The sequence below is a fragment of the Lithobates pipiens genome, unplaced genomic scaffold (assembly GCF_037356315.1).
Source record: "Lithobates pipiens isolate NorthernLeopardFrog02 unplaced genomic scaffold, aLitPip1_a1.2 Scaffold_30, whole genome shotgun sequence".
Taxonomy (NCBI): Eukaryota; Metazoa; Chordata; class Amphibia; order Anura; family Ranidae; genus Lithobates; species Lithobates pipiens.
This window is the reverse complement of record NW_027507791.1, coordinates 44842008-44866934: the sequence shown is the minus strand read 5'-3', so window position 1 is coordinate 44866934 and position 24927 is coordinate 44842008. Positions and strand designations below refer to the sequence as shown.

The following is a 24927-nucleotide window of genomic DNA, read 5'->3' as shown; positions in this document are numbered from 1 at the left end:
GAGCTATATACACTTGTATATAAAATGCACTTTTTAACTTTTAAAACGTGTTTCCAGGAGCTAAACCTTTTATATAAATTCTAAATTGCGGCATTTGTCAATTTTAAAAGCCAATATAAAAGGTAAAGTAGTGGTGGTAATAGCACTTTTGGATTTAATTAACCTTTTTTTTTTAAATTATTTCCCCTGTAAGGGGCGTGGCGGGGGGCGTGTCCTATGCCTAGATACGTTTGCTAGTAGGTGTCCCTCATTTTCATCTCAAAATGTTGGGAGGTGTGAGTAAGGAATATACTTATGTCTTTGCCCGAAGTTCAGATCGAATTGCTCTTTTTATAATCAGAGTTCTACTTTAATGCGGGTTTTTTTTTTCCATGACACCTGGTGACAGCGTTGCATATGCCAAGGGGTATTTTTACTGCATTTCTTCACACACTCCAAATCGTGATCTCAGCGGCTCAGACATGCCCTGACCATAATTATGTGTCACGTTGTGATAATGGAAGCTCACGTGTCCAGACCAATAGCAAGGAGGAACATAGCAGGGAGGATTAGAAGCCCTTTAACAGTACATTACAGACACGTGCTATGCTGCCACCTAGTGTCCGAAGTAATTCTAAAGCCTGAACTTTTTTTATTCCCCCCCCATTTTCGGGTTAAAACCCCTAGTTTTTTTTTTCGTGCCATCTATGTCCCATTGGGGAGCTTTCCCTTTACTTTCTATCCTGTAAACACAACAGGAAGAGAGAGAAATCTCTCCGAATTGAGGACAATGACAGTTGTCACAGAACAAGTGTTCCCACTTGAAGATGTCTATTCCTGTTTTGGTGACAATTCAAAACATTTGGGGTTCCCACCATCCCTGTGCTGAGTTCCCGGGTCTGTACACCTGATGTGCTCATTATGAGGGGTTCTCATCATCCTTGTGCTGAATTCCTGGGTCTGTACCCCCTGATGTGCCCATTATGAGGGGTTCCCACCATCCCTATGCTGAGTTCCTGGGTCTGTACACCTGATGTGCCCTTTGTGAGGGGTTCCCACCATCCCTGTGTTGAGTTCCCAGGTCTGTACACCTGCTGTACCCATTATGAAGAGTTCCCACCACCCCTGTGCTGAGTTCCTGGGTCTATACAACTTCTGTGCCCATTATGAGGGGTTTCCACTATCCCTGTGCTGAGTTGCCAGGTGTGTACACCTGATGTACCCATTATGAAGCGTCCCCACCATCTCTGTGCTGAATTCCCAATCTGCATACCTGCTGTGCCCATTATGAGGGGTCCCCACCATCCCTGTGCTGAGTTCCTGGGTCTGTACATCTGCTGTGCCCATTATGAGGGGTCCCCACCATCCCTGTGCTGAGTTCCTGGGTCTGTACATTTGCTGTGCCCATTATGAGGGGTTCTCACCATCCCTGTGTTGAGTTCCCAGGTCTATACAACTTCTGTGCCCATTATGAGGGATTCCCACCATCCCTGTGCTGAGTTCCCGGGTCTGTACACCTGCTGTTCCCATTTAACGGGGCTTCCACTATCCCTGTGCTGAGTTCCCAGGTCTGTACACCTGATGTGCCCATTATGAGGGGTTCCCACCATCCCTGTGCTGAGTTCCCGGGTCTGTACACCTGCTGTGCCCATTATAAGGGGCTTCCACTATCCCTGTGCTGAGTTCCCAGGTCTGTACACCAGCTGTGCCCATTATGAGGACTGACCCTTCAAATTCAGTCACATTAAAGAGAAGAAAAAAGGTACACATAATTTTATACACATTTTTGTTTATTATCCTATTTGTAAGTACAGATAACTTCTAACAAACTCAGACAAATGAAAACAATGGGGGTTATTTACTAAAGGAAAACCCACTTTGCGCTGCACTTCAAAGTATACTAAAAGTGCACTTGGAAGTGCAGTCGCTGTAGATCCGAGGGGGACGTGCAAGAAAAATAAAAAGCAGCATTTTAGCTTGCAGATGATCGGATGATAAAATCAGCAGAGCTTCCCCTCATTTCAGATCTACCCCTTAGATTTAGAGCGACTGCACTTTCAAGTGCACTTGCAGTGCAAAGTGGATTTACCTTTTTGTAAATAACCCCCAATATCTATAATATGGTACATTTTCTTCTTAGGGGACGATGGTTATGGGGACCTCAGCTTTCCGGGCCACCATGGAGCAGTACTTGTCTGGGAGGCCGGCATTTCTGCAAGAGAGAAAATAATTTGATTGGGCATAAAAAAAGGAATTAAAAAATAAAAAATAAAAATAAACACATGCAGCTGAGCTGTGGTTTTACCACCCACCTCACATCCTATAGTAGGGTAGCAATGCTCACTCACTGTACTGTACTGTACTGTACTCTATCTATGGAGGAGCAGCATTGTGACCCCAAGACAAGAAATATGTTAAGACAACAAAAATTTCTCCCCCTCTCATCATCTCCATAACACCCCCTGTTGATTTAGAGCTAGAACTCTCCAATCTGATCGATGCTGTCCCCAGCAAGTAGCAGAGAAGTACCCATTCCCCCTGAGTAGAAGCAGTGGTCTCTCTGCAGAGATCCAACTCGTCGCCTGCTGGGTCGAAGCTAAAACTCTCCAATCTGACCCATGCCAGCTTGCTGCAGAGAAGCATCCCCGGTGCGGACACAGGGGTGTCTCTGCAAAGGTCTAACATGCCCCCCTGAAAAGTCAAGCTAGAACTTTTCATTCTGGTCTGTGCATGCCGCAGAGAAGCAAGGTCCGGCACGTTCACTGCTGAATCAGAGCTAGAACTCCCCAATCAGCAGGGAGCGTGCACTATTTTAACTCTATTTTTTCTGCATGACTCTCGCGGTAGCCCTCACCTTAGTTCTTCAAGCTTCTTCTGTTTCAGGTCATCCAGGCGTGCCCTGCGCTGTCGGGCCTCCTCATCCAGCCTCTTGCCCTCCTCAAAGTGGGAGATGCGGTCCACAACCTGCTTCTGCTCCTGCTCGCGTACCTGTCGCCTCAGTTCGCTGGCATGTCTCCTTAGCTGGTTGGTCTTCTCCTCCTGTTCCTTAAGGTCCTTCTCCACCAGATTCTGTTGGACCCTACGGTGGAAACATGAAGGCGATTATACGACCTGCATCAAATATCTACATTCGACCAGGATGGCGTTCAGTGGTCTCCATACTTTAACACGCGCTCAAATTCCGCTCGGTTTCGTTGAGCCTGCACAGCCAAGAAGTGTTCCTTGTGCGCCACCTGCTCCAGACGCGCTTTCCTCAACATGGCATTCTCCTCCGCCTGCTTTAACGCCTCCTCCTTTTCCTTCTGGCGCCAGGCTCTCTCCATGGCCTCCTGGTTCCTCTTTGCTCGGAGGGCATCCTAAAAAAAAAAAAAAATTGGTAAAAGTTTATGGCAAAGATTCAATTGGCTATTAGACGGCGTAGTTCCACCCTTGTCCTAAAGGTCTGATTAGCTATAGGTTGGTTTTATCTTATGAATCTTCTACAGATTGTTCTAGTGTTCCAAATGCTCTGAGGTTCTGATTGGCCATAGGCCTGGTCTAGCTTTGTGGGTTAACTACTTCTCTATACTTCCGACCTTCTTAAAGATGAACATACCTGCTCTGCTCGGTGGTCATGAGCTCTCTCCTGTAATGCTCGTAGACGAGCAACTTCCATTTCTTTCTCCTTTTTAATCTTTTCCTGTTCTGCTTCGTATTCTGCTTCCCGAGCCTGGCAGCAAAAACAAAGGAAGACCGATCAATGCACATTTCATATATTATTTAAAGTAATTCTGTCATGAGAAGAAGGGGGGGAGTCCAAGCACCTCAGAAGGGGGAGTGGTAGTCCAAGATCCCTGAAGAAGGAAGAGTCCAAGAACCTTAAAGATGGGGAGTCCAAGAATCCAAAAAAAAAAAAAGGGGGGAGTCCAAGAATCCTAAAAACAAAGGGGGAGTTCAAGAGCCCTGAAGAAGGGGGAGTTCAAGAGCCCTGAAGAAGGGGGAGCCCAAGAGCACGGAAGAAGGGGGAGCCCAGGAGCACTGAAGAAGGGGGAGCCCAAGAGCCCTGAAGAAGGGGGAGCCCAAGAGCCCTGAAGAAGGGGGAGCCCAAGAGCACTGAAGAAGGGGGAGCCCAAGAGCACTGAAGAAGGGGGAGCCCAAGAGCACTGAAGAAGGGGGAGCCCAAGAGCACTGAAGAAGGGGGAGCCCAAGAGCACTGAAGAAGGGGGAGCCCAAGAGCACTGAAGAAGGGGGAGCCCAAGAGCACTGAAGAATAACAGCACACACAGCAATCCCTGAGAGATAAGATACTCTATTCTAACAACATAAAGCCCAATTTAATTCACATCTTAGCTTTTTATAGTCCTGTACACCAAATGTTATAAATAGTAAAATTAGTTTTTGCTTGAAAATGCCTTAAAATAAAAAATATAACACTGCTTTTGTCCCCTTCCGGTAATCTATGCAGGCAAAGCTGAATAACAGCCACATTCCTCATCACACGTGTCCTCAAACAGAGTTGTATTGCAGAGAAGCGGAGGGGGTGTGACTGGCCAGGTCTGTTACTTAGTGCTGATTACTGAGAGCACTGGGTCTAACGCTGGTGCCAACTGGACTGCACAGTCATATATAGACACCCTGCACAACTTTTTTTACTCACTGGTTGAAGTCCATTGAGGGACAAAGCTTTATTGACAATAAACAACCAACGGTTATGCCGTAGGTGGCAGTATAACCCATGGTTGCTTATTACCATCAAAGCTGTGTCCCTCACTGGATAATGGGGAAATTTCATCAGAAATTGAGGGGTTTTTTTTACAACTAAAAAGGAACCAGAAAAAGTATGTAAATCCGTGACTTACACATAGACAGAGATATATTCTGCAATTTAATACTTCTAATGTTGAGGATTGTAGAAGGCTCCAATAAAAGGCATATGGCTTGTCCTATTCATTCATCCACAGACACTCGCTTACCATTTTCTGTTTGGTATATTCCAGCACCCGCAGGTCTGCCAGCTTCTCCTGCTCCTTCCGCTCAATCTTCTTCCTCTCGTTCTCAATATTGATATGTTTTATCTCGGCCTGGATTTCCAGCTGTTCCTTTCTTCTCTTCTCCATATCCTGGTGGGAAAAGACCAAACAGGTTTCTAAATTCCAATGTCCTTTTACACCTATACTATATGGCCAACAGTTTAACCATCATGCCTACACTATGGGGGAAGAGTATTGGACACCTCCTCTAAATGGTTGGCTTCAGGCGTTTTCAGTGAAACGTTCTGGCAATTCTACAGAATATAAAATTTTTTAGACAATTGCCCTCTTCCAACCTTGTGGTAGCAGTTTGGTGAAGGCCCTTTTCTCTTCCCCTCATGGCTGCACCCCTGTATACAAAGCCATAAAGACATGGTTTGACCAGTTTGGTGTGGAGAAACTGGAGCGTCCTAAACTCAGCTCTACTGAACACCTTTAGGATGAACTGAGCCCCCAACTGTGAGCCAGCTCTTCTCATCCAACAGTACCCGACCTCATAAATGGTGGCCAACTACATAAAGACATGGTTTGAGCAGTATGATGTGGAGGAACTCAAGTGTCCTGCACAGAGCCCTGACCTCAACCCTACTTAACACCTTTGGGATGAACTGAAACCCCCAACTGTGAGCCAGCTGTTCTCATCCAACAGTACCCGACCTCATAAATGGTGGCCAACTACATAAAGAAATGGTTTGAGCAGTATGATGTGGAGGAACTCAAGTGTCCTGCACAGAGCCCTGAGCTCAATCCTACTTAACACCTTTGGGATGAACTGAAACCCCCAATTGTGAGCCAGGTCTTCTCATCCAACATTGGTACCTGACCTCATAAATGGTGGCATACTACATAAAAGACATGGTTTGATCCGTTTGACATGGAGGAACTGAAACCACAATTTTAAGCCAGATCTTCTCATCCAACAGTACCTGACCTCATAAATAGTGGCCAACTACAAAAAGGCATGGATTGACCAGTTTGGTAGGGAAGACATTGAGTGTCCTGCACAGAGCCCTGACCTCAATCCTGCTGAACGCCTTTGGGATGAACTAGAAAACCAACTGCAAGCCAAGTCTTGTTGTCTACCATCAGAGGAATATCCAACAAGCTCATTAGTTCATGACCATTTTAAGTAACCATATTACGAGAGTAATACAGGGGCTAAAGCTGGCCACACACATTATAGTCTGACTGTATGATCTGTGTACAATTTCCTTTAGATTTAGCTATGATATAAGGTGGAACATGCATACGGTAGGTAGAACATTTATACTATATTGCCAAAAGTATTGGGTCACCTGCCTTTACACGCACATGAACTTAAACGGCATCCCAGTCTTAGTCCGTAGGGTTCAATATTGTGTTGGCCCACCCTTTGCAGTTGTAACAGCTTCAACTCCTCTGGGAAGGCCGTCCACAAGGTTTAGGATTGTGTCTTTGGTAATGTTCTACCATTCCTCCAGAAGCGCATTTGTGAGGTCAGGCACTGATCTGGACAAGAAGGCCTGGCTCGCATTCTCCGCTCTAATTCACCCCGAAAGGTGTTCTATCGGCTTGAGGTCAGGACTCGCTCATCCATGCCTTTATGGACCTTGCTGGGTGCACTGGTGCATAGTCATGTTGCAACAGGAAGGAGCCGTCCCCAAACTGTTCATGAAATTGTCCAAAATGTCTTGGTATGCTGACGCCTTAAGACTTCCCTTCACTGGAACTAAGTGGCCAAGCCCAACCCCTGAAAAACAACCCAACACCATAATCCCTCTCCACCAAATGATTTGGACCAGTGCACAAAGCAAGGTCCATAAAGACATGGATGAGCGAGTTTGGGGTGGAGGAACTTGACAGTCCTGACCTCAACTCTATAGAACACCTTTGGGATGAATTAGAGCAGAGACTGCGAGCCAGGCCTTTTCGTCCACATCAGTGCCTGACCTTACAAATGTGCTTTTGGAAGAATGGTCAAACATTCCCATAGATAAACTCCTAAACTTTGTGGATGGCCTTCCCAGAAGAGTTGAAGCTGTTATAGCGGCAAAGGGTGGGCCAACTCAACATTGAACCCTACGGACTAAGACTGGGATGCCGTTAAGATTCACGTGCGTGTAAAGGCAGGTGTCCCAATACTTTTGGTAATATAGTTTTATAGATGTTCTACCCATCATATACAAGGCAGAACAAACATATATAAGGTAGGAAGAACATATATAAAAGGTAGAACATCTATATGGTAGGTAGAACATCTATAAAAAAGGTAGACCATACAGTATATGGAATCCTGATATTTATACCCCCATTGGGGGAATTTCCCACTACTTCCTTTCCTGGTGACACAACAAGAAGTACAGGGAAATACTGAGGAGACTGGTGTAATAAGTAAGCCTAAAACTGTCTCTCTTCTCCATCCACTCACCTTATAATCTTCCATCTGAAGCTCTTCCAGATACTGAAGCATCTGCTGGGCTTCTTGCTCCCTTTGCTCCTCCTGGAGAAGTCTGGCCTCCTCGTTTTCAGTCATCTGCTCGACGATGTGGAGCTTCCCTCTGTGGAGAAAGAGAAGTCAGCTGTGGTTACTGGACAGAACGGGACAAAATGTTTTGGGCCAATTAAAAGGAAGCCTGCCATAAACTATATACTGTATATATGCTGCCAATGTTGACCTTCTGAAGGCGTAAACTGCCTGACTCTCCCGAAGGTCAGTACTCTCTGATGCAAGCAAAAGAGAAAGAGTGGTCCAAAAATGAGACACACATTCTCACAAAAGCCTGTGTGATAGGTAAGAGCAGCCTCAGCCCAGGCCACGCCCCCCTCAATGCGTTTCAGCAGACCCATGAGACTTAGTTATGGAGCTCCAGAACCCATCATCTTTCTATGGGATTGCATTCAGTACTCTGAGTTACTGACGCAGTGCATTTTTGCTTTTCCCCAGCTCAGACTCTGTTTAGGCCCCACCCCACACCCATGCATTTCGACCCACCCACAAGGCCACCGGCCCAGACTCCATCCAGGACACACACACACCCCCCCGACACGTTTCAACCTGCCCACAAGACTTAGTCAGTCATGGAACTCCATGACCCATGTTGACCTCCATCTGAAGGCGTAGAAATTAACTGACTCTCTCTAACTTCAGTACTCTCTGATGCAAGCGAGGGGGAAAAAAGCGGTCCCAAGTGCCACACATTCTCACAAAAGCCTTTGTGAATGGTATGAGCAGCCTCAGCCCAGACTCTGTCCAGGCCATGCCCCCTCAACGTGTTTCGACTCACACACTAGACTTAGTCATGGAGCTCCACGACCCATCATCTTTAAATGGGTTTGCATTTAGTACGCTCTAAGTTTCGTATGCATTTTGGTGCATTTTTGCTTTTCCACGGCCCAGACTCCGTCCAGGCCACACACACCTCTGTAATTTTTCGACCCATCCATGAGACTTAGTCATGGAGCTCCATGACCCATCATCTTTCTATGGGTTTGCATTTAGTAGTCTCCAAGTTTCGTATGTGGTGCATTTTTGCTTTTCCCCCCCGGTCCAGACTCCATCCAGGCCACACACCTCTGTCATTTTTCGAACCATTCACACGACTTAGTTATGGAACTCCATGACCCATCATCTTTGTATGGGTTTGCATCCAGTACTCTCTGAGTTACTAATGGTCTTAAAATGAGCCAATAACCGGTTTAACCACTTGGTACCCGCGCTATAGCCGAATGACGGCTACAGCGCGGATCTCCTTTTCCGGGACTACGTCTATTGACATAGTCCCGTGCACGGCGGCCTGCGCACCCCCTGAGGGGTGCGCGCGGCGCGCTTTGTGATCGGCGAGTCTATGAGACTCGCCTGATCACCGATCCGTGCAAGGGGTCGATCCCGACCCCTTATCACGTGATCAGCTGTCAGCCAATGACAGCTGATCATGTGATATAACGGAGCCGGTAATCGGCTATTATTCCTGTCAGCGCGAGGAGAAAAAAAAAAAAAGCCGATCACCGGCGGCCGTGATCGGGACATCAGTCCCGATCACGGCCAGCCCTGCCAGTGCCCACCTGCCCCCTGCCAGTGCCATCCTGCCCCCTCATCAATAAAGATGATAAAAAAATAAGTGCCCCCCGTCAGTGCCACCCAGCAGTGCCCACAGTGCCACCCAGCAGAGCCCACAATCTGCCTCAACAAAGGTGCTGCACCCCAGTGCCACATATCCGTGCCCATCAGTGTCATCTACCAGTGCCCAGCAGTGCCGCCCAGCACCCAGCAGTGCCACCTATCAGAGCCACCTACCAGTGCCACCTATCAGTGCCCATCAGTCCCATCTATCAGTGGTACCTATCAGTGCCCCTTAGTGCCACCCATCCGTGCCACCCATCCGTGCCATCTTATCTGTGCCCATCTTTGCCCATCAGTGCCGCTTTATCTGTGCCCATCGGTGCCGCCTTATCTGTGCCTATTAGAGCCGCCTTATCTGTGCCTATCAGTGCCCACCAGTGCAGCCTATCAGTGCCCACCAGTGCAGCCTATCAGTGCCCACCAGTGCAGCCTATCAGTGCCCACCAGTGCAGCCTATCAGTGCCCACCAGTGCAGCCTATCAGTGCCGCCTCATCAGCGCACTTCCATGAAGGAGAAAAATGACCTGTTTGCTAAATTTTATAACAAACTATTAAACATGATTTTTTTTTTTTTGCATCTTTTTTTTGTTTGTTTAGCAAAAAATAAAACTCCCAGCTGTGATTAAATACCACCAAAAGAAAGCTCTATTTGTGGGAAAAAAATGATAAAAATTTCATTTGGGTACAGTGTTGTATGACCGCGCAATTGTCATTCAAAGTGCATCAGCGCTGAAAGCTGAAAATTGGTCTGAGACTGAGGGGGGGTTTAAGTGCCCAGTAAGCAAGTGGTTAATGAAGAGTTCCTCAAAAGCAGAATGGCGGCGTTTAGGATTTAGGGTTCAATAAATGATGTGGCCTACCTGATCCTTTCCTGTTTCCTCAACTCATCGATCTCCTCCTGCATCTTAATTGCCTTCTGGCGTTCCACCTCCATCATCTGGTCCAGACGCTTGGACTCCTCCTCCAGCTCTTTGGTGATCACTTTCCTCTCTACCGTCTGAGCATCGCGGATGGCGTGGCACTTGGCGTTCAGGATCATCTGTTGGAGGTACAAAAGAGGGGGTTGGAGGTATATTTCTGAAGAATTCATGGATGCTCTGGATCCATCCAACAACATCGGGGTGTCAGTGGGAGGAATAGCACCCCCCCACCAAGGGTTAGATATAGGCAAGCAGAGGTCCATGGGCTGAAGTATGGAGAGCACGGTCATAGGGTAAGCCATCATGTCTTTATAATTTAGGGTTTAGATACACTATACACTAGATACAAAGTATATCTTTTCACCTTGGATTCAGTAGGGAAGGGTTAGAACCCCTGTCTGGTTTTTAATTTGCCAAATCCAGAATCAGAGAAAGAACCAGTAGTGCAAGATCGCTGAATGTCAAAAAAAATATTATTCTGAGGCCCAATGGCCCTGGTGAGGCTGCTCTGGTCAGACCCACAGAGTATCTACAGTCAGACTCCAAAAAAATAGAAAGATGGCATGAAGGCCACCAAACCACAAATGAGTCCAGAACAAAATAAAAAACTTTCATCATTCAGCATATATTCAAAACAGTCAACGCGTTTCGGACGTCTGAACACTCCACCTTGCTGAGGCTACAGGGTCATGGAGTGCTCTCTTTAGAATAGGTCAACACGTATGCAATACGGTGTTTAAATAATTACAATAAAAGCAATCTTTCATTTATATGGAATCTTTAAATAAAACAACCGACACGTTTCGGCGGTCTAAAAACTCTATGATTTATATGGAGTCATTTGTGCCTAATAAATAAAGTGCCACCTTTTTGGGGGTCTGAACACTCCTCCTTCATTGGGGTTACAAGGTCAAGGAGGGGTCTCTTTAGACTAAGCCAACACAATTCATATGCAATGCTATGTTTAAATAATTACAATAAAGAAAACATTATATGGAGTCATTAACTAAAACAATATATGCGTTTCGGGTGTCTTAATACTTCCTCATCATTGAGGCTACAGGGTCAAGGAGGGCTCTCTTTAGAATATGTCAGCACAATTTGTATGCAATGCTGTTTAAATAATTACAATAAAGCAATCTTTATTTATATGGAATTTATATGTTCTATTAATTTATATGGAGTCATTCACTAGAACCACTGACGCATTTCAGGGATCTGAAAACTCCCATTTCATTGGGGCTACAAGGTCAAGAAGCTACAAGGTCATTGAATTTTTTTCAATATGTCAACATAATTGGTATGTAATGCTGTTTAAATAATTACAATAAAGCAATCTTTAATTAATGTGGAGTCATTAAATAAAACAACCAACGTGTTTCGGGGTTCTGAAAACTCCCCCCTTCATTGGGGTTATAAAGGTCAAGAAGTGTTCTTTTTTTGAATAGGTCAACATAATTTGTATGCAATGCTATGTTTAAATAATTACAATAAAGCAATCTTTCATTTATATGGAGTCATTAAATAAAACAACGGACGCGCTTCGGCGGTCTGAACACTCTATAATTGATATGGAGCAATTAAATAAAACCACCAACATGTTTCGGGGGTCTGAACACTCCCGTTTCATTGGGGGCGTTGGTCAAACAGCAGTCTCTTTAGAATATGTCAACACAATTCACATGCGATGCTATGTTTAAATAATTACAGCCGTCTTTAATTTATGTGGAGTCATTAAATAAAACAAACCGACTCGTTTCAGGGGGTCTGAAAACTCCCCCTTCACTGGGGCTACAAGATCAAGAAGCTCTCTTTTTTTGAATAGGACAACATAATTTGTATGCAATGCTATGTTTAAATAATTACAATAAAGCAATCTTTAATTAATGTGGAGTCATGAAATAAAAAACAACCGACGTGTTTCGGGCTTCTGAAAACCCCCCCCTTCATTGGGGTCATAAGGTCATGGAGGGCTCTCTTTAGAATATGTCAACACGATTTAAAAAGCATTAGTTACAATTAGACATGTGCAATTATTTTTGTTCCGAATTCATTTTTTAACCAATTTCGGCAAATTCATTAATTTGGAAATATCCAAATTAACGAAAACCCATTTAACGAATATTCGCAAATTCCAATATTTAAAAATTCATAAAATTTGAATATATGAAATTTCAGAAATTCGAAAAAGAGTGAAAATCCAAAAATTCGAAAATCCAAAATAATAATAACTATTAACTTATAGGTATCGGAGTTTCCTTTCAAATTTGGCTGTTAGTGAATGCAAATTTATCGAAACAAATGGAAGGTAACAAATTAATAATAATAAACAATAATAATAATATTTCTTATTTTTATTATTATTATTATTATTATTATTATTAATAATAATAATTAATTTAGTTACATTTGTTTAGATGCGGAATTCGTTATTTCAGATAAATAAAATAACTTTAGATAAATTCATATTTGTTACGTTCACTAACAGTCAAATTTGAAAGGAACTTCCAATACCTAGAATTTAATAGTGAACTAATAATAAGTATTAAATTATAGGTATTGGAATTTCCTTTCAAATTTATGAATTGTGTTGCCTATTCTAAAGACACTACTTTTTTGACTTTGTTGCCTATTCTAAAGACACTACTTTTTTGACTTTGTAACCCCCCCCAATGTAAAAAGAGGAGTGTTCAGACCCCCGAAACTTTTATGTAATGATTCCATCGAAAATAAAGATTGCTTTATTGAAACTAGACATGTGCACTGCTGAAAAATGTGTTTGTTTTTTTTTTTGTTTTTTTTTCGTTTTTTGGGTCAAAATTGGAAAATTAGAAAGAAAATCAAAAAATTTGAAAGAACGAAAAGCCGAAAATTCTAAATAATAATTAATAATAATAACTATTAAATTATAGGTATTGGAATTTCCTTTCAAATTTGGCTGTTAGTGAACATAACGAATACGAATTTATCCGAAATTACGAATTATCCGAAATAACGAATGCTGCATCTAAAACGGATGGAACGTAACAAATTAACAATAATAATAATAAATAAATAACAATAATAATAATTTTAAAATATTTATTATATTATTATTATTATTATTATTATTATTATTAATAATAATAATACATTTCCGTTCCATTTGTTTAGAAGCAGCATTCATTATTTCGGATAATTCGTAACTTCGGATAAATCTGTATTCGTTATGTTCACTAACAGCCAAATTTGAAAGGAAATTCCAATACCTATAATTTAATAGTTAGTTATTATTTAGAATTTTCGGCTTTTCGTTCTTTTGAATTTTTGGATTTTCTTTCTAATTTTCCAATTTTGACCCAAAAAACGAAAAAAAAAAAAAAAGCGAACACATTTTTCGGCAGTGCACATGTCTAGTTTCAATAAAGCAATCTTTATTTTTGATGGAATACATAAAAGTTTCGGGGGTCTGAACACTCCTCTTTTTTCATTGGGGGGGGGGGGGCTACAAAGTAAAAAAAGCAGTGTCTTTAGAATAGGCAACACAATTCATATGCAGACGCTATGTTTAAATAATTACAGCAATCTTTCATTTATGTGGAGTCATTAAAATAAAACAACCGACATGTTTCGGAGGTCTGAAAATTTCCACTTCGTCAGGGTTATAAAAGGTCAAGAAGTGGTCTCTTTAGAATACATCAGTGTTTCTCAACTCCAGTCCTTAAGGCGCCCCAACAGGTCATGTTTTCAGGATTTCCATCAGATGAAACAGCTGTGGTAAGAACGAAGGCAGTGAAACTGATTAAATCGCCTGTGCAAAACAATGGAAAGCCAAAAAACATGACCTGTTGGGGTGCCTTGAGGACTGGAGTTGAAAAACACTGGAATATATCAACCGCAATTTGTATGCAATACTGTGTTTAAACAATTACAAAAAAGCAATCGTTAATTTATATGGAGCCATTAAACAACCAACGCGTTTCGGCGGTCCGGACACTATCATTTATATGTAGAGTCGTATGTGACTAATAAATAAAAGTCAATAACATGAATTTAACTAAATTGCTACAAAATTAAAAATCCACTAAGTCATTGGCAGAATGAGCCTTTCAGTATATTATAGCTCCTCCCACCTCGTTGAGTTTTTTTATCTCGTCTTCTTGCTCCATGCGCATGGCGTTGGCTCTCTGCAGGAGATACTGCGCCCTCTGCTGGGCCTCCTCCTCCAGGTCGCTCAGCTTCTCGTTCTTCCTGCGAAGCATCTCCTTCTGCTTCATATAGTTCTTGCGCTCATTAACGGCCTCCTGCAAAAAGGCAACACATACACCCATCAACACGTTCCAGTGTATCTGCAGCCAGCGATTTTTTTAGGTTGGTGTTGGATTAGATCCCCTGTTGGGTTTTTATTGCCGTTTGTGTCCCCCTGGGGAGAGTCACCCTCTTTATTTGTCCTGGTGTCACTGGCACAAATCCCCAACTACGTTCCATAAAATCCCGGCGGACATCGCATCGCTGATTGGCTCCCCCCTCAGGCCAATCAGTGTGCGCACCTCCAGAGGTGCCCCCCCCCTCCCCGCTGTCTACAGGTACGTCATTTCGCACAATAGAGCCGACCTGCTGCAGTATATCTGCGGTAGGCAGTCGGCAAGTGGCTATGCCATGTAGGTAGATCATGGCTAGTGGGAGGGGCCAGCAGGGGGCAGTACATGGCTTCCTGAACACATTGCAGCCCCCCTAGCCTCAGAGCTCCTCTCAGGGATCCTCGGCCCTGATGCAAGCAGTGGGAGGAGTTATGCAAATATCATACTGAAAAGAGGTCCTTACGATGGCCGCGTCCTTCTCCTCCTTGTAGGCTTGTAGCGCCATCTCTCGTTCCGCCTTGGTGAGGACTCGAGATGAAGACTTGATGCGATGGAAGTCATAAGGGGACATGATGATGGATAACCCAGAGGGGTCCTCAGAGGGAACCCTGCAAACATTAAAGTGGAGACCTGACATCAGATTTTTCACCTTAAGGGCCCGTTCACATCTGCTTGAATCTCAAAAACACTGAAGATCTAAACAAGTTCTGGAGCTTCTTCTGGTCTCTTGTATTGGGCATATTTGGGCGATTTTGGCAAGTTTTCCCATAGAAATTAATGAAAACGCTCCATTTGCATGTTTTTGTGTGATTTTCTGCTCAAATGTTAAAAATAAAATAGTAATATTATATGAATAAATACACAAATAACTAAAAATCATCATAAATAAGTAATATAAATGAATAATATGTAATAATGCATTAATAAATAATAATTAACCTCTAACCTAAAAAAATATTAAATACATTATTATTATTATTAAAAATAATAATAATAATAATAATAACAACACTCAAATGCAAACAAAAAAAATACATTAATAATAGTCTTTTTTTGGGGGGTGTTAGGGTGTTTAGTTAATCATTATTCATTTTAATTTTTAAGGGGTAGTAGTTGAAGTTAAGGGCAATTATTTATTTATTGCTACTTAGTATTAATTTATTGAATTTATTTTTTATTTATTTGTGTATTTATTTATCCATTTATTATTATTTGTATAATAATAATAATAATAACAACGATAAAATATAATAATAAATAACCCTAACCCCAACTCCTAATCCTAACCAAACCTATACTGAATAATATGAATAAATATGTAATAATACCTTTATAAATAATAATAATTAACCTCTAGCTTTTAAAGATATTAAATATTATTATTATTAATAATAATAATAATAATAATAATAATAATAATAATAATAATAATAATAATGTAACAACACCCAAACAGGGAAAAAAAAATACATTATTAATAATATATTTATATTGTGTTAGGGTGTTATTTATTATTATTTTTTAAGGGGTAGTGGTTAAAGTTAAGGGTTAATTATTTATTTAATGCTACTTAGTATTAATTTATTGAATTTATGTTTGATATTTATTTGTGTGTTTGACATTTATGTATATACACATATATATATATATATATATATATATATATATATATATATATATAAATAAAATAATAAGTAACAATAACCCCAACTCCTAATCCTAACCTAAACGGAATAATATGTGAATAATATGTAACACATTAAAACCTTAAAAAAAATATTAAATACATTAATAATAATAATATAACAGCACCCAAACACGAACAAAAAAATACATTATTATAATTATTATTTTTTAAGGGGTAAGGGTTAATTATTTATTTATTGTTACTTAGTATTTATTGAATTTCTTTTTTATTTATGGTTTTTATTTGTGTATTTAATTTGCATGTATTTATTCATTTATTATTCCTATAATATAAATAATAAATAAAATCAAAAATAAAATTACATAATAACAACCCGAACCCCTTACCCTAACGAAAAAACATTATAATAAATGAATAATAATAAAAGAAGAAATAAAAGCTAAAAATGGAAAAGCTAAAAAAGCTGAAATACCCAGCAACAAATGATGCAACAGATAATAATTTTCCCTATTGGCTAATATAAAAAACGCCAAAGTCCAAAAATGCTGCATAAAAGCACGCCAAAAACACCCAAAAAAAAAAAAACAACGCTACGCTCAGGGGTGAATGCAGCCCAAGTCCAGTCTGCTACATAATAATATTTTTTTTGTGTTAGGGTGTTATTTATTATTTTTTAAGGGGTAAGGGTTAATTATCTATTTATTGTTACTTAGTATTCATTTATTGAATTTATTTATTTTTTATTTATTTGTGTATTTATTTTACATTTATTCATTTATTATTATTCCTATAATATTAATAATAAATAAAACAAAATAAAAATAAATAAAATAATAATAAATAACCCTAACCCCAACCCCAACTCCTAATCCTAACCTAACCTGAACTCGAATCCCTTTTTACCCAAATGAAAAAACATTATTAAAAAAATGAATAAAAAAAGAAGGCATAAAAGCTAAATGGAAAAGCGATATGTCAGTGACTGGAGCGGAACGGCGGTTCGGCACTTACACCAGATCTCGGATCAGGTCGCTGGTGATGATTTGGATGGTCTCGGGCTTGCGGCCCCTCGTCGGCGCCGACACAGTTTTGCGCTGTCGGTTCTCTGCCGTCTGCACAATCGGGGTGTCGTCTTTGGCAGGCTGTTGCTTAAATAAAAACAGAAGCATTAAAACCTTTCACTCCAAACCTTGATTTAGACCCGATGACTGGGTCTCTGCACTTCCCTATGCAGTGCAGGCAGATCATAGCTGGTGGGAGGGGCCTGTGCAGAGCCTCGGTACTCGTCTCAAGAGCCCCCAACTCTGATGCAAGCAGGGGGAGGAGTTATGCAAATGTAAAAAAAAAAAAGCCTTATGGGGTGAGGGTCAGTCTGGAGGGGAACATGGCCGTGACCCCAAACTCCTCCCCCACTTGAGATCGCCAGACCAGAGAGGAGGACCATCTCTAGGCTCACCTTTGTGCCAAACAAACTCTCATCGATTTCCGAGCTCAGCGCCTTCGTCCGGTACTTCCGGGCCTTCGATCGGTGCGATGCATGGGAGCCGGAACTGACCGAGCCCACAACGCTTTCAGGCTGAGGAGGAAGGACAACATGGAGGTGACGACACCAACTGGGAGGACAAGGAGGTCTTCTACTGACCATCATCCCCCCCCCCCCCCATGTATGGGCCACAGTGAGGTGACCACACACCATACAATCTGATTGTACAATCTCCTACAGATCCCCCATCATAGAGAGAGAGAGAGAGAGAGAGAGAGATAGATGGATGGATGGATGGATAGATAGATAGATAGATGAAATAAGAGGAGGAGAGAAACATCAGAAGGAAGAAAGAAAAGAAGAAAGATAGAGTTGGAGTAGAAAAGAAAAAAAGAAAGAAAGAAGGTAAAGGAAAATACAACGGTGAGGAATGAAGGAAGGGAGGGAAGGAGGAAGGGAACGAAGGAGGAAGGGAAAGAAGGAAGGAAGGAGGGAGGGAAAGAAGGAAGGAAGGAGGGAGGGAAAGAAGGAAGGAAGGAGGGAGGGAAAGAAGGAAGGAAGGAGGGAGGGAAAGAAGGAAGGAAGGAGGAAGGGAAAGAAGGAGCAAGGGAAAGGAGCAAGGGAAGGAAGGAGCAAGGGAAGGAAGGAGCAAGGGAAGGAAGGAGCAAGGGAAGGAAGGAGCAAGGGAAGGAAGGAGCAAGGGAAAGAAGGAGCAAGGGAAGGAAGGAGCAAGGGAAGGAAGGAGCAAGGGAAAGAAGGAGCAAGGGAAAGAAGGAGCAAGGGAAAGAAGGAGCAAGGGAAGGAAGAAGGAAGGCAGGAGGAAGGGAAGAAAGGAGGAGGAAAGGAAGGTAGGAAGGGAGGGAAGGAGGAAGGGAATGGATGAGGAAGGGAAAGAGGAAAGGAAGGTAGGAAGGGAGGGAAGGAGGAAGGGAATGGATGAGGAAGGGAAAGAGGAAGGGAAGGAAGGAAGGAAGGGAAAGAGGAAGGGAGGAAGGGAGGGAGGGGAGGAAGGGAGGGAGGGAAGGAAGGAGCAAGGGAAAGAAGGAGCAAGGGAAGGAAGAAGGAAGGCAGGAGGAAGGGAAGAAAGGAGGAGGAAAGGAAGGTAGGAAGGGAGGGAAGGAGGAAGGGAATGGATGAGGAAGGGAAAGAGGAAAGGAAGGTAGGAAGGGAGGGAAGGAGGAAGGGAATGGATGAGGAAGGGAAAGAGGAAGGGAAGGAAGGAAGGAAGGGAAAGAGGAAGGGAGGAAGGGAGGGAGGGAGGAAGGGAGGGAGGGGAGGAAGGGAGGGAGGGAAGGAAGGTAGAGAAGGAGCAAGGGAGAGAAGGAAAGTAAAGAGGAGGGGAAGGAAGTAGATAAAGGGAAGGAGAATGGTGAATGAAAATAATAAAGGAAAGATAAGGAAAAGGACTGAGATGAAAGAAGAGAAGGAAGATAGAGTTGAAGGAAAAAATGCATGTCCAGGGATCAGAATGAGGAGAGGTATATATAATGTATACCCACTTTCAGACCGGACCATTTTGCTGGTAAATGACCAGAGGTCTTTTTACACTTTGGCACTGCGCTGCTTTAACTGGTAATTGCGCGGTCATGCAATGTTGTACCCAAACAAAATTTGCGTCCTTTTCTTCCCACAAATAGAGCTTTCTTTTGATGGTATTTGATTGCCTCTGCGATTTTTATTTTTTGCGATATAAACGTAAAAAGACCGCAAATTTTGAAAAAAAATGATATTTTCTACTTTTTGTTATTAGAAAAATCCAATAAACTCAATTTTAGTCATACATTTAGGCCAAAATGTATTCAGCCACATGTCTTTGGTAAAAAAAAAGTCAATAATTGTATATTTATTGGTTTGCGCAAAAGTTGTCACATCTACAAACTAAGGTACGTTTTCTGGAATTTACGCAGCTTTTAGTTTACGACTGCCTATCTCATTTCTTGAGGTGCTAAAATGACAGGGCAGTACAAAACCCCCCCAAATGACCCCATTTTGGAAAGTAGACCCCCTAAGGAAATTGATAAGAGGCATGTTGAGCCCATTGAATATTTTATTTTTTTGCCTCAAGCGATTGAATAATGACAAAAAAAAAATTTTTTTTTTTTTTTTACACAAAGTTGTCACTAAATGATATATTGCTCACACATGCTATGGGCGTATGTGAAATGACACCCCAAAATAAATTCTGCTGCTTCTCCTGAGTACGGGGATACCACATATGTGGGACTTTTTGGGAGCCTAGCCGCGTACAGGGCCCCGAAAACCAAGCACCGCCTTCAGGCTTTCTAAGGGCGTAAATTTTTGATTTCACGCCTCACTACCTATTACAGTTTTGAAGGCCATAAAATGCCAAGATGGCACAAAACCCCCACAAATGACCCCATTTTAGAAAGTAGACACCCCAAGCTATTTGCTGAGAGGCATGTTGAGTCCATGGAATATTTTATATTTTGCCACAAGTTGCGGGAAAATTACAAACTTTTTTTTTTTTTTTTTTTTTTTCACAAAGTTGTCACTAAATGATATATTGCTCATGCATGCCATGGGCATATGTGAAATGACACCCCAAAATAAATTCTGCTGCTTCTCCTGAGTACGGGGATACCACATATGTGGGACTTTTTGGGAGCCTAGCCGCGTACGGGGCCCCGAAATCCAAGCACCGCCTTCAGGCTTTCTAAGGGCGTAATTTTTTGAGTTCACTTCTCACTACCTATTACAGTTTTGAAGGCCATAAAATGCCAAGATGGCACAAAACCCCCACAAATGACCCCATTTTAGAAAGTAGACACCCCAAGCTATTTGCTGAGAGGCATGTTGAGTCCATGGAATATTTTATATTTTGCCACAAGTTGCGGGAAAATTACAAACTTTTTTTTTTTTTCACAAAGTTGTCACTAAATGATATATTGCTCACGCATGCCATGGGCATATGTGAAATGACACCCCAAAATAAATTCTGCTGCTTCTCCTGAGTACGGGGATACCACATATGTGGGACTTTTTGGGAGCCTAGCCGCGTACGGGGCCCCAAAAACCAAGCACCGCCTTCAGGCTTTCTAAGGGCGTTACAGTTTTGAAGGCCATAAAATGCCAAGATGGCACAAACCCCCCCCCCCAAATGACCCCATTTTAGAAAGTAGACACCCCTAAATTTAGGGGTACACTAGTGAGACTAGGTAATAAATGGCGGGTGCCCTGAAACTATAAAAAAATAACTAACCAACCAGCGTCACCTGTAACAGTTATATGGTGATCACTGGTGAAAGGGTTAACTAGGGGGCAATCAGGGGGCTTTATGCGGTAGTATATGGGGGTCCCTGGCGCTATAAAAAGCTGCGGCGAACCTAAATACCTACCTGCCTAACTAGCGTCACCTGTGACACTAATACAGCGATCAGAAAAACGATCGCTTATTAGGCTGGGTTCACACTGGAGCGATGCGGGAACGCCACGAATGCGCGGCGGGTTCCCGCATCGCATGCCTCCCGGCGGCAGTTCACACTGCCCTATGCGAACTGCTGGGAGTGTCAGTGAAATGTTAATGACACCCCCAGATCAGTTCGCATATCGCAGTGCGATCTGCAAACTTGGATCGCATGGTGTGAACACCCATGCGATCCGATTCTGCTGCGGACCAAAAAAAGGGTCCCGTGCGAGTTTGCGGCGGGTGCGACACGAATTCAGCCATACTATCTGTATAGCTGAACTCGAATCGCACAGAGATCGGATGTGATTTGCACTGCAGTGCGGTGCGAATCACATCCGTTCTCATAAACCGCTGCAATGTGAACCCAGCCTTAGTGACACTGGCGACGGGGGGTGATCACGGGGTTAAACCTTTATTGGGGGGGTTAGGGGGGTACCTTAGAACTAAAGGGGGCTAACCCTAACTGCCCTAACAGTTATTAGTCACAAATGACACCTGCCGGGTGATCAGGGGGTTAAACCTTTATTAGGTAATAAATGGCGGGTGCCCTGAAACTATAAAAAAATAACTAACCAACCAGCGTCACCTGTAACAGTTATATGGTGATCACTGGTGAAAGGGTTAACTAGGGGGCAATCAGGGGGCTTTATGCGGTAGTATATGGGGGTCCCTAGCGCTATAAAAAGCTGCGGCGAACCTAAATACCTACCTGCCTAACTAGCGTCACCTGTGACACTAATACGGCGATCAGAAAAATGATCGCTTATTAGGCTGGGTTCACACTGGAGCGATGCGGAAACGCCGCGAATCCGCGGCGGGTTCCCGCATCGCATGCCTCCCGGCGGCAGTTCACACTGCCCTATGCGAACTGCTGGGAGTGTCAGTGAAATGTTACTGACACCCCCAGATCAGTTCGCATATCGCAGTGCGATCTGCAAACTCGGATCGCATGGTGTGAACACCCATGCGATCCGATTCTGCTGCGGGCCAAAAAAAGGGTCCCGTGCGAATTTGCGGCGGGTGCGGCGGGTGTGGCGGGTGCGGCGGGTGCGGCGAATGGCTGAACTCGAATCGCACAGAGATCGGATGTGATTTGCACTGCAGTGTGGTGCGAATCACATTCGTTCTCATAAACCGCTGCAATGTGAACCCAGCCTTAGTGACACTGGCGACGGGGGGTGATCACGGGGTTAAACCTTTATTGGGGGGGTTAGGGGGGTACATTAGAACTAAAGGGGGCTAACCCTAACTGCCCTAACAGTTATTACAGTCACAAATGACACCAATGCAAAAAAAAAAAAAAAAAAAAAAAAAATGACATTGGTGTCACTGTGACTGGGGGGGCAGGGGTAATTGGGGGGGTGATCGGGGGGTAAAGGGGGGGTGTGAGTGTGCCTGGCATGTTCTACTGTGTGTGGGATGTGTTGGTGCAACTCACTGATCCGCTCTCCTCCGTGTCGGAACGAAAAATACCGACACGGAGGAGAGAATACATCACTTCCTCTCCTGTGTTTACATTACAGGAGAGGAAGTGATGTCACCGGGGATTTCCATTCGTCGGGAGCGATCGCGAGGGGGTGGCCATGAATGAATGGCCGTCCCCTCGTCCGGGATCGCTCCCGAACGAAAACCGACCGCCGCAGGCACCGGGCGGGGGCCCGATCGGGCCCCCGACCCGCGGGAGGCAAATCACGTACATGTACGTGCTTATGCCTGCCCGTGCCATTCTGCCGACGTACATCGGCGTGAGGCGGTCGGCAAGTGGATACAGAGCTGTCCTCTCTCAATATACAGAGGGATGATGATGATGGGAAGGGGGTGTAGGGATCAGGAGGGGTATATATAATGTATACAGTGATGTCCTCTTTCCATGTACAGAAGGATGATGATGATGGGGGAGGGGAGTGTAGGGATCAGAAGAGCTATATATAATGTATACAGCTGTGTCCTCTCTCCATGTGCAGAGGGATGATGTTGGGGGGGGGGGGGGGCGATAGGGATCAGGAGAGGTATATATAATGTATACAGATATGTCCTCCCTCCATGTACAGAGGGATGATGATGATAGGGGGGGGTGTAGGGATCAGGAGAGGTATATATAATGTATACAGAGGTGTCCTCTCTCCATGTGCAGAGGGATGATGATGATGATGATGGGGGAGGGGGGGTAGGGATCAGGAGCGGTATATATAATGTATACAGAGGTGTCCTCCCTCCATGTACAGAGGGATGATGATGGGGTCAGGGGGGGTGTAGGGATCAGGAGGGGTATATATAATGTATACAGAGGTGTCCTCTCTCCATGTACAGAGGGATGATGATGGGGGTGTAGGGATCAGGAGAGGTATATATAATGTATACAGCTGTGTCCTCTCTCCATGTGCAGAGGGATGATGATGATGGGGGGGTAGGGATCAGGAGCAGTATATATAATGTATACAGCTGTGTCCTCTCTCCATGTACAGAGGGATGATGATGGGGGAGGTGGGGGGGGAGGGATCAGGAGCGGTATATATAATGTATACAGAGGTGTCCTCCCTCCATGTGCAGAGGGATGATGATGGGGGAGGGGGGGTGTAGGGATCAGGAGGGATATATATATATATATATAATGTATACAGAGGTGTCCTCCCTCCATGTACAGAGGGATGATGATGATGGGGGGGGGTAGGGATCTGGAGAGGTGTATATATAATGTATACAGAGGTGTCCTCTTACCATGTACAGAGGGATGATGATGGGGGGGGGGGGGGGGTGTAGGGATCAGGAGAGGTATATATAATGTATACAGGATTGTCCTCTCCCCATGTACAGAGGGATGATGATGATGATGATGGGGGTGTAGGGATCAGGAGAGGTGTGTATATATACTGTATACTGCGGTGTCCTCTCTCCATGTACAGAGGGATGATGATGGGGGAGGGGGTGTAGGGATCAGGAGGTGTATATATAATGTATACAGGGTTGTCCTCTCACCATATTAGCTGTGTTCCAGGCTCCAGTCTGATCTGACTTCTCTTGTTTACTGATTGTCACAGCAACTGCAAACTTCCCTTCTCTCCATGGAGACCTGACTTCAACAGGAAATTCCATCGCCTCCATTTTCTCAGAGCCCTCAGAGCGCCATTTTGTTGTAGTCTATTCAGCCAGCAGGTATGGTGCTGCAGAGGAGCCAATAGGAATGCAGTATAGAGGGAGTGGGCGGTGCTGTGGGGTCCTTCCTGTTGGTAACTTCCTGGTTAGGCTGCACTGTCTCCATGGTGACCACGTGATCATGAAATTGTAACATTAAAATAGTTATAAATGATAGAAATGAATAATAACAATAATGATAATAAAAATAAAAACATAATAATGATAACAATAAAAGTAATAACATATAATTATAACAAGTGTTACTTAAATGTATTAAAATTGAGAACTTTCTTGTCCCAGTAACAACCTTTCCCCTAATGCTTATTCTGGTGTCACAGGGGCAGGAAGTGGAGGAATATCTTCCCAATGGGGGTCACAGAAACCCAAAAAAGCATGACAGAGCTTTCTAATTCTTCACTAAAACACATAATCTTTTTTGACACAGTGGAGAGGAATTAGAAACCCTGTCAGGTTTTTATTGCTGTCTGTGCCCCCCTTAGGAAGATTCACCCTCTCGATTTGTCCTGGTGTCACCAAAAGGGAAAGAAAATATCTAATTTTGGGTTGTCCCCAGAACAGTAATAGATGGGAAATCTTCCAATGGGTGATAACCAGGGGATTCCTTCACTTTGGAGAGATTTCCTCTCACTTCCTGTTTGGCTATGGGGCAGGAAGTGAAGGGAAATCTCCTCAATTTGTCACAGATCACACAAAAAAAACAGACAGAGGTTATAACCCTCTCTTAGGCTAGGTTCACACCTATGCATGTGTGGTTGATGCATTTTTCAGCCCGTCCTGCTTTTTTTCATGTGCTTTTTTTCATGTGCTTTTTTTTTTATGTGCGTTTTTAATGCATTTCGCGTTTTTGATATTGCTAGGAGGAGGTG

General features: G+C 43.3%; 1 protein-coding gene across 2 annotated transcripts; it reads right to left on the bottom strand.

Annotated features, from left to right (window-relative positions):
- Positions 1–1751: 1751 nt before the first annotated feature.
- Positions 1752–24041, bottom strand: CFAP45 (cilia and flagella associated protein 45). 2 transcript variants are annotated; one of them, XM_077464125.1, is made up of 12 exons: positions 23882–24041; positions 17452–17571; positions 17007–17137; positions 14811–14955; positions 14120–14290; positions 9948–10126; positions 7396–7525; positions 4932–5078; positions 3575–3688; positions 3142–3335; positions 2834–3058; positions 1752–2191 (listed from the first exon to the last, which is right to left on the bottom strand). In XM_077464125.1, the coding sequence occupies exons 1-12, from the start codon at positions 24005–24007 to the stop codon at positions 2116–2118; spliced, it is 1758 nt and encodes a 585-aa protein (XP_077320251.1). In that variant the 5' UTR covers positions 24008–24041; the 3' UTR covers positions 1752–2115. The 2 variants fall into 2 exon arrangements, with proteins under 2 accessions (XP_077320251.1, XP_077320250.1); XM_077464124.1 differs by having other exon boundaries at positions 17007–17143; positions 23882–24039.
- Positions 24042–24927: the final 886 nt, after the last annotated feature.

Excerpts from the sequence above, each read along its gene's own strand:
- CFAP45 (XM_077464124.1), bottom strand. The coding sequence starts at position 24,007 with ATGGAGGCGATGGAATTTCCTGTTGAAGTCAGGTCTCCATGGAGAGAA. Across the intron at positions 14,291-14,810 it reads AGGAGAAGGACGCGGCCATC|GAGGCCGTTAATGAGCGCAA; the intron begins GTAAGGACCTCT and ends GCCTTTTTGCAG. Across the intron at positions 5,079-7,395 it reads TTCAGATGGAAGATTATAAG|GATATGGAGAAGAGAAGAAA; the intron begins GTGAGTGGATGG and ends TTTTCCCACCAG.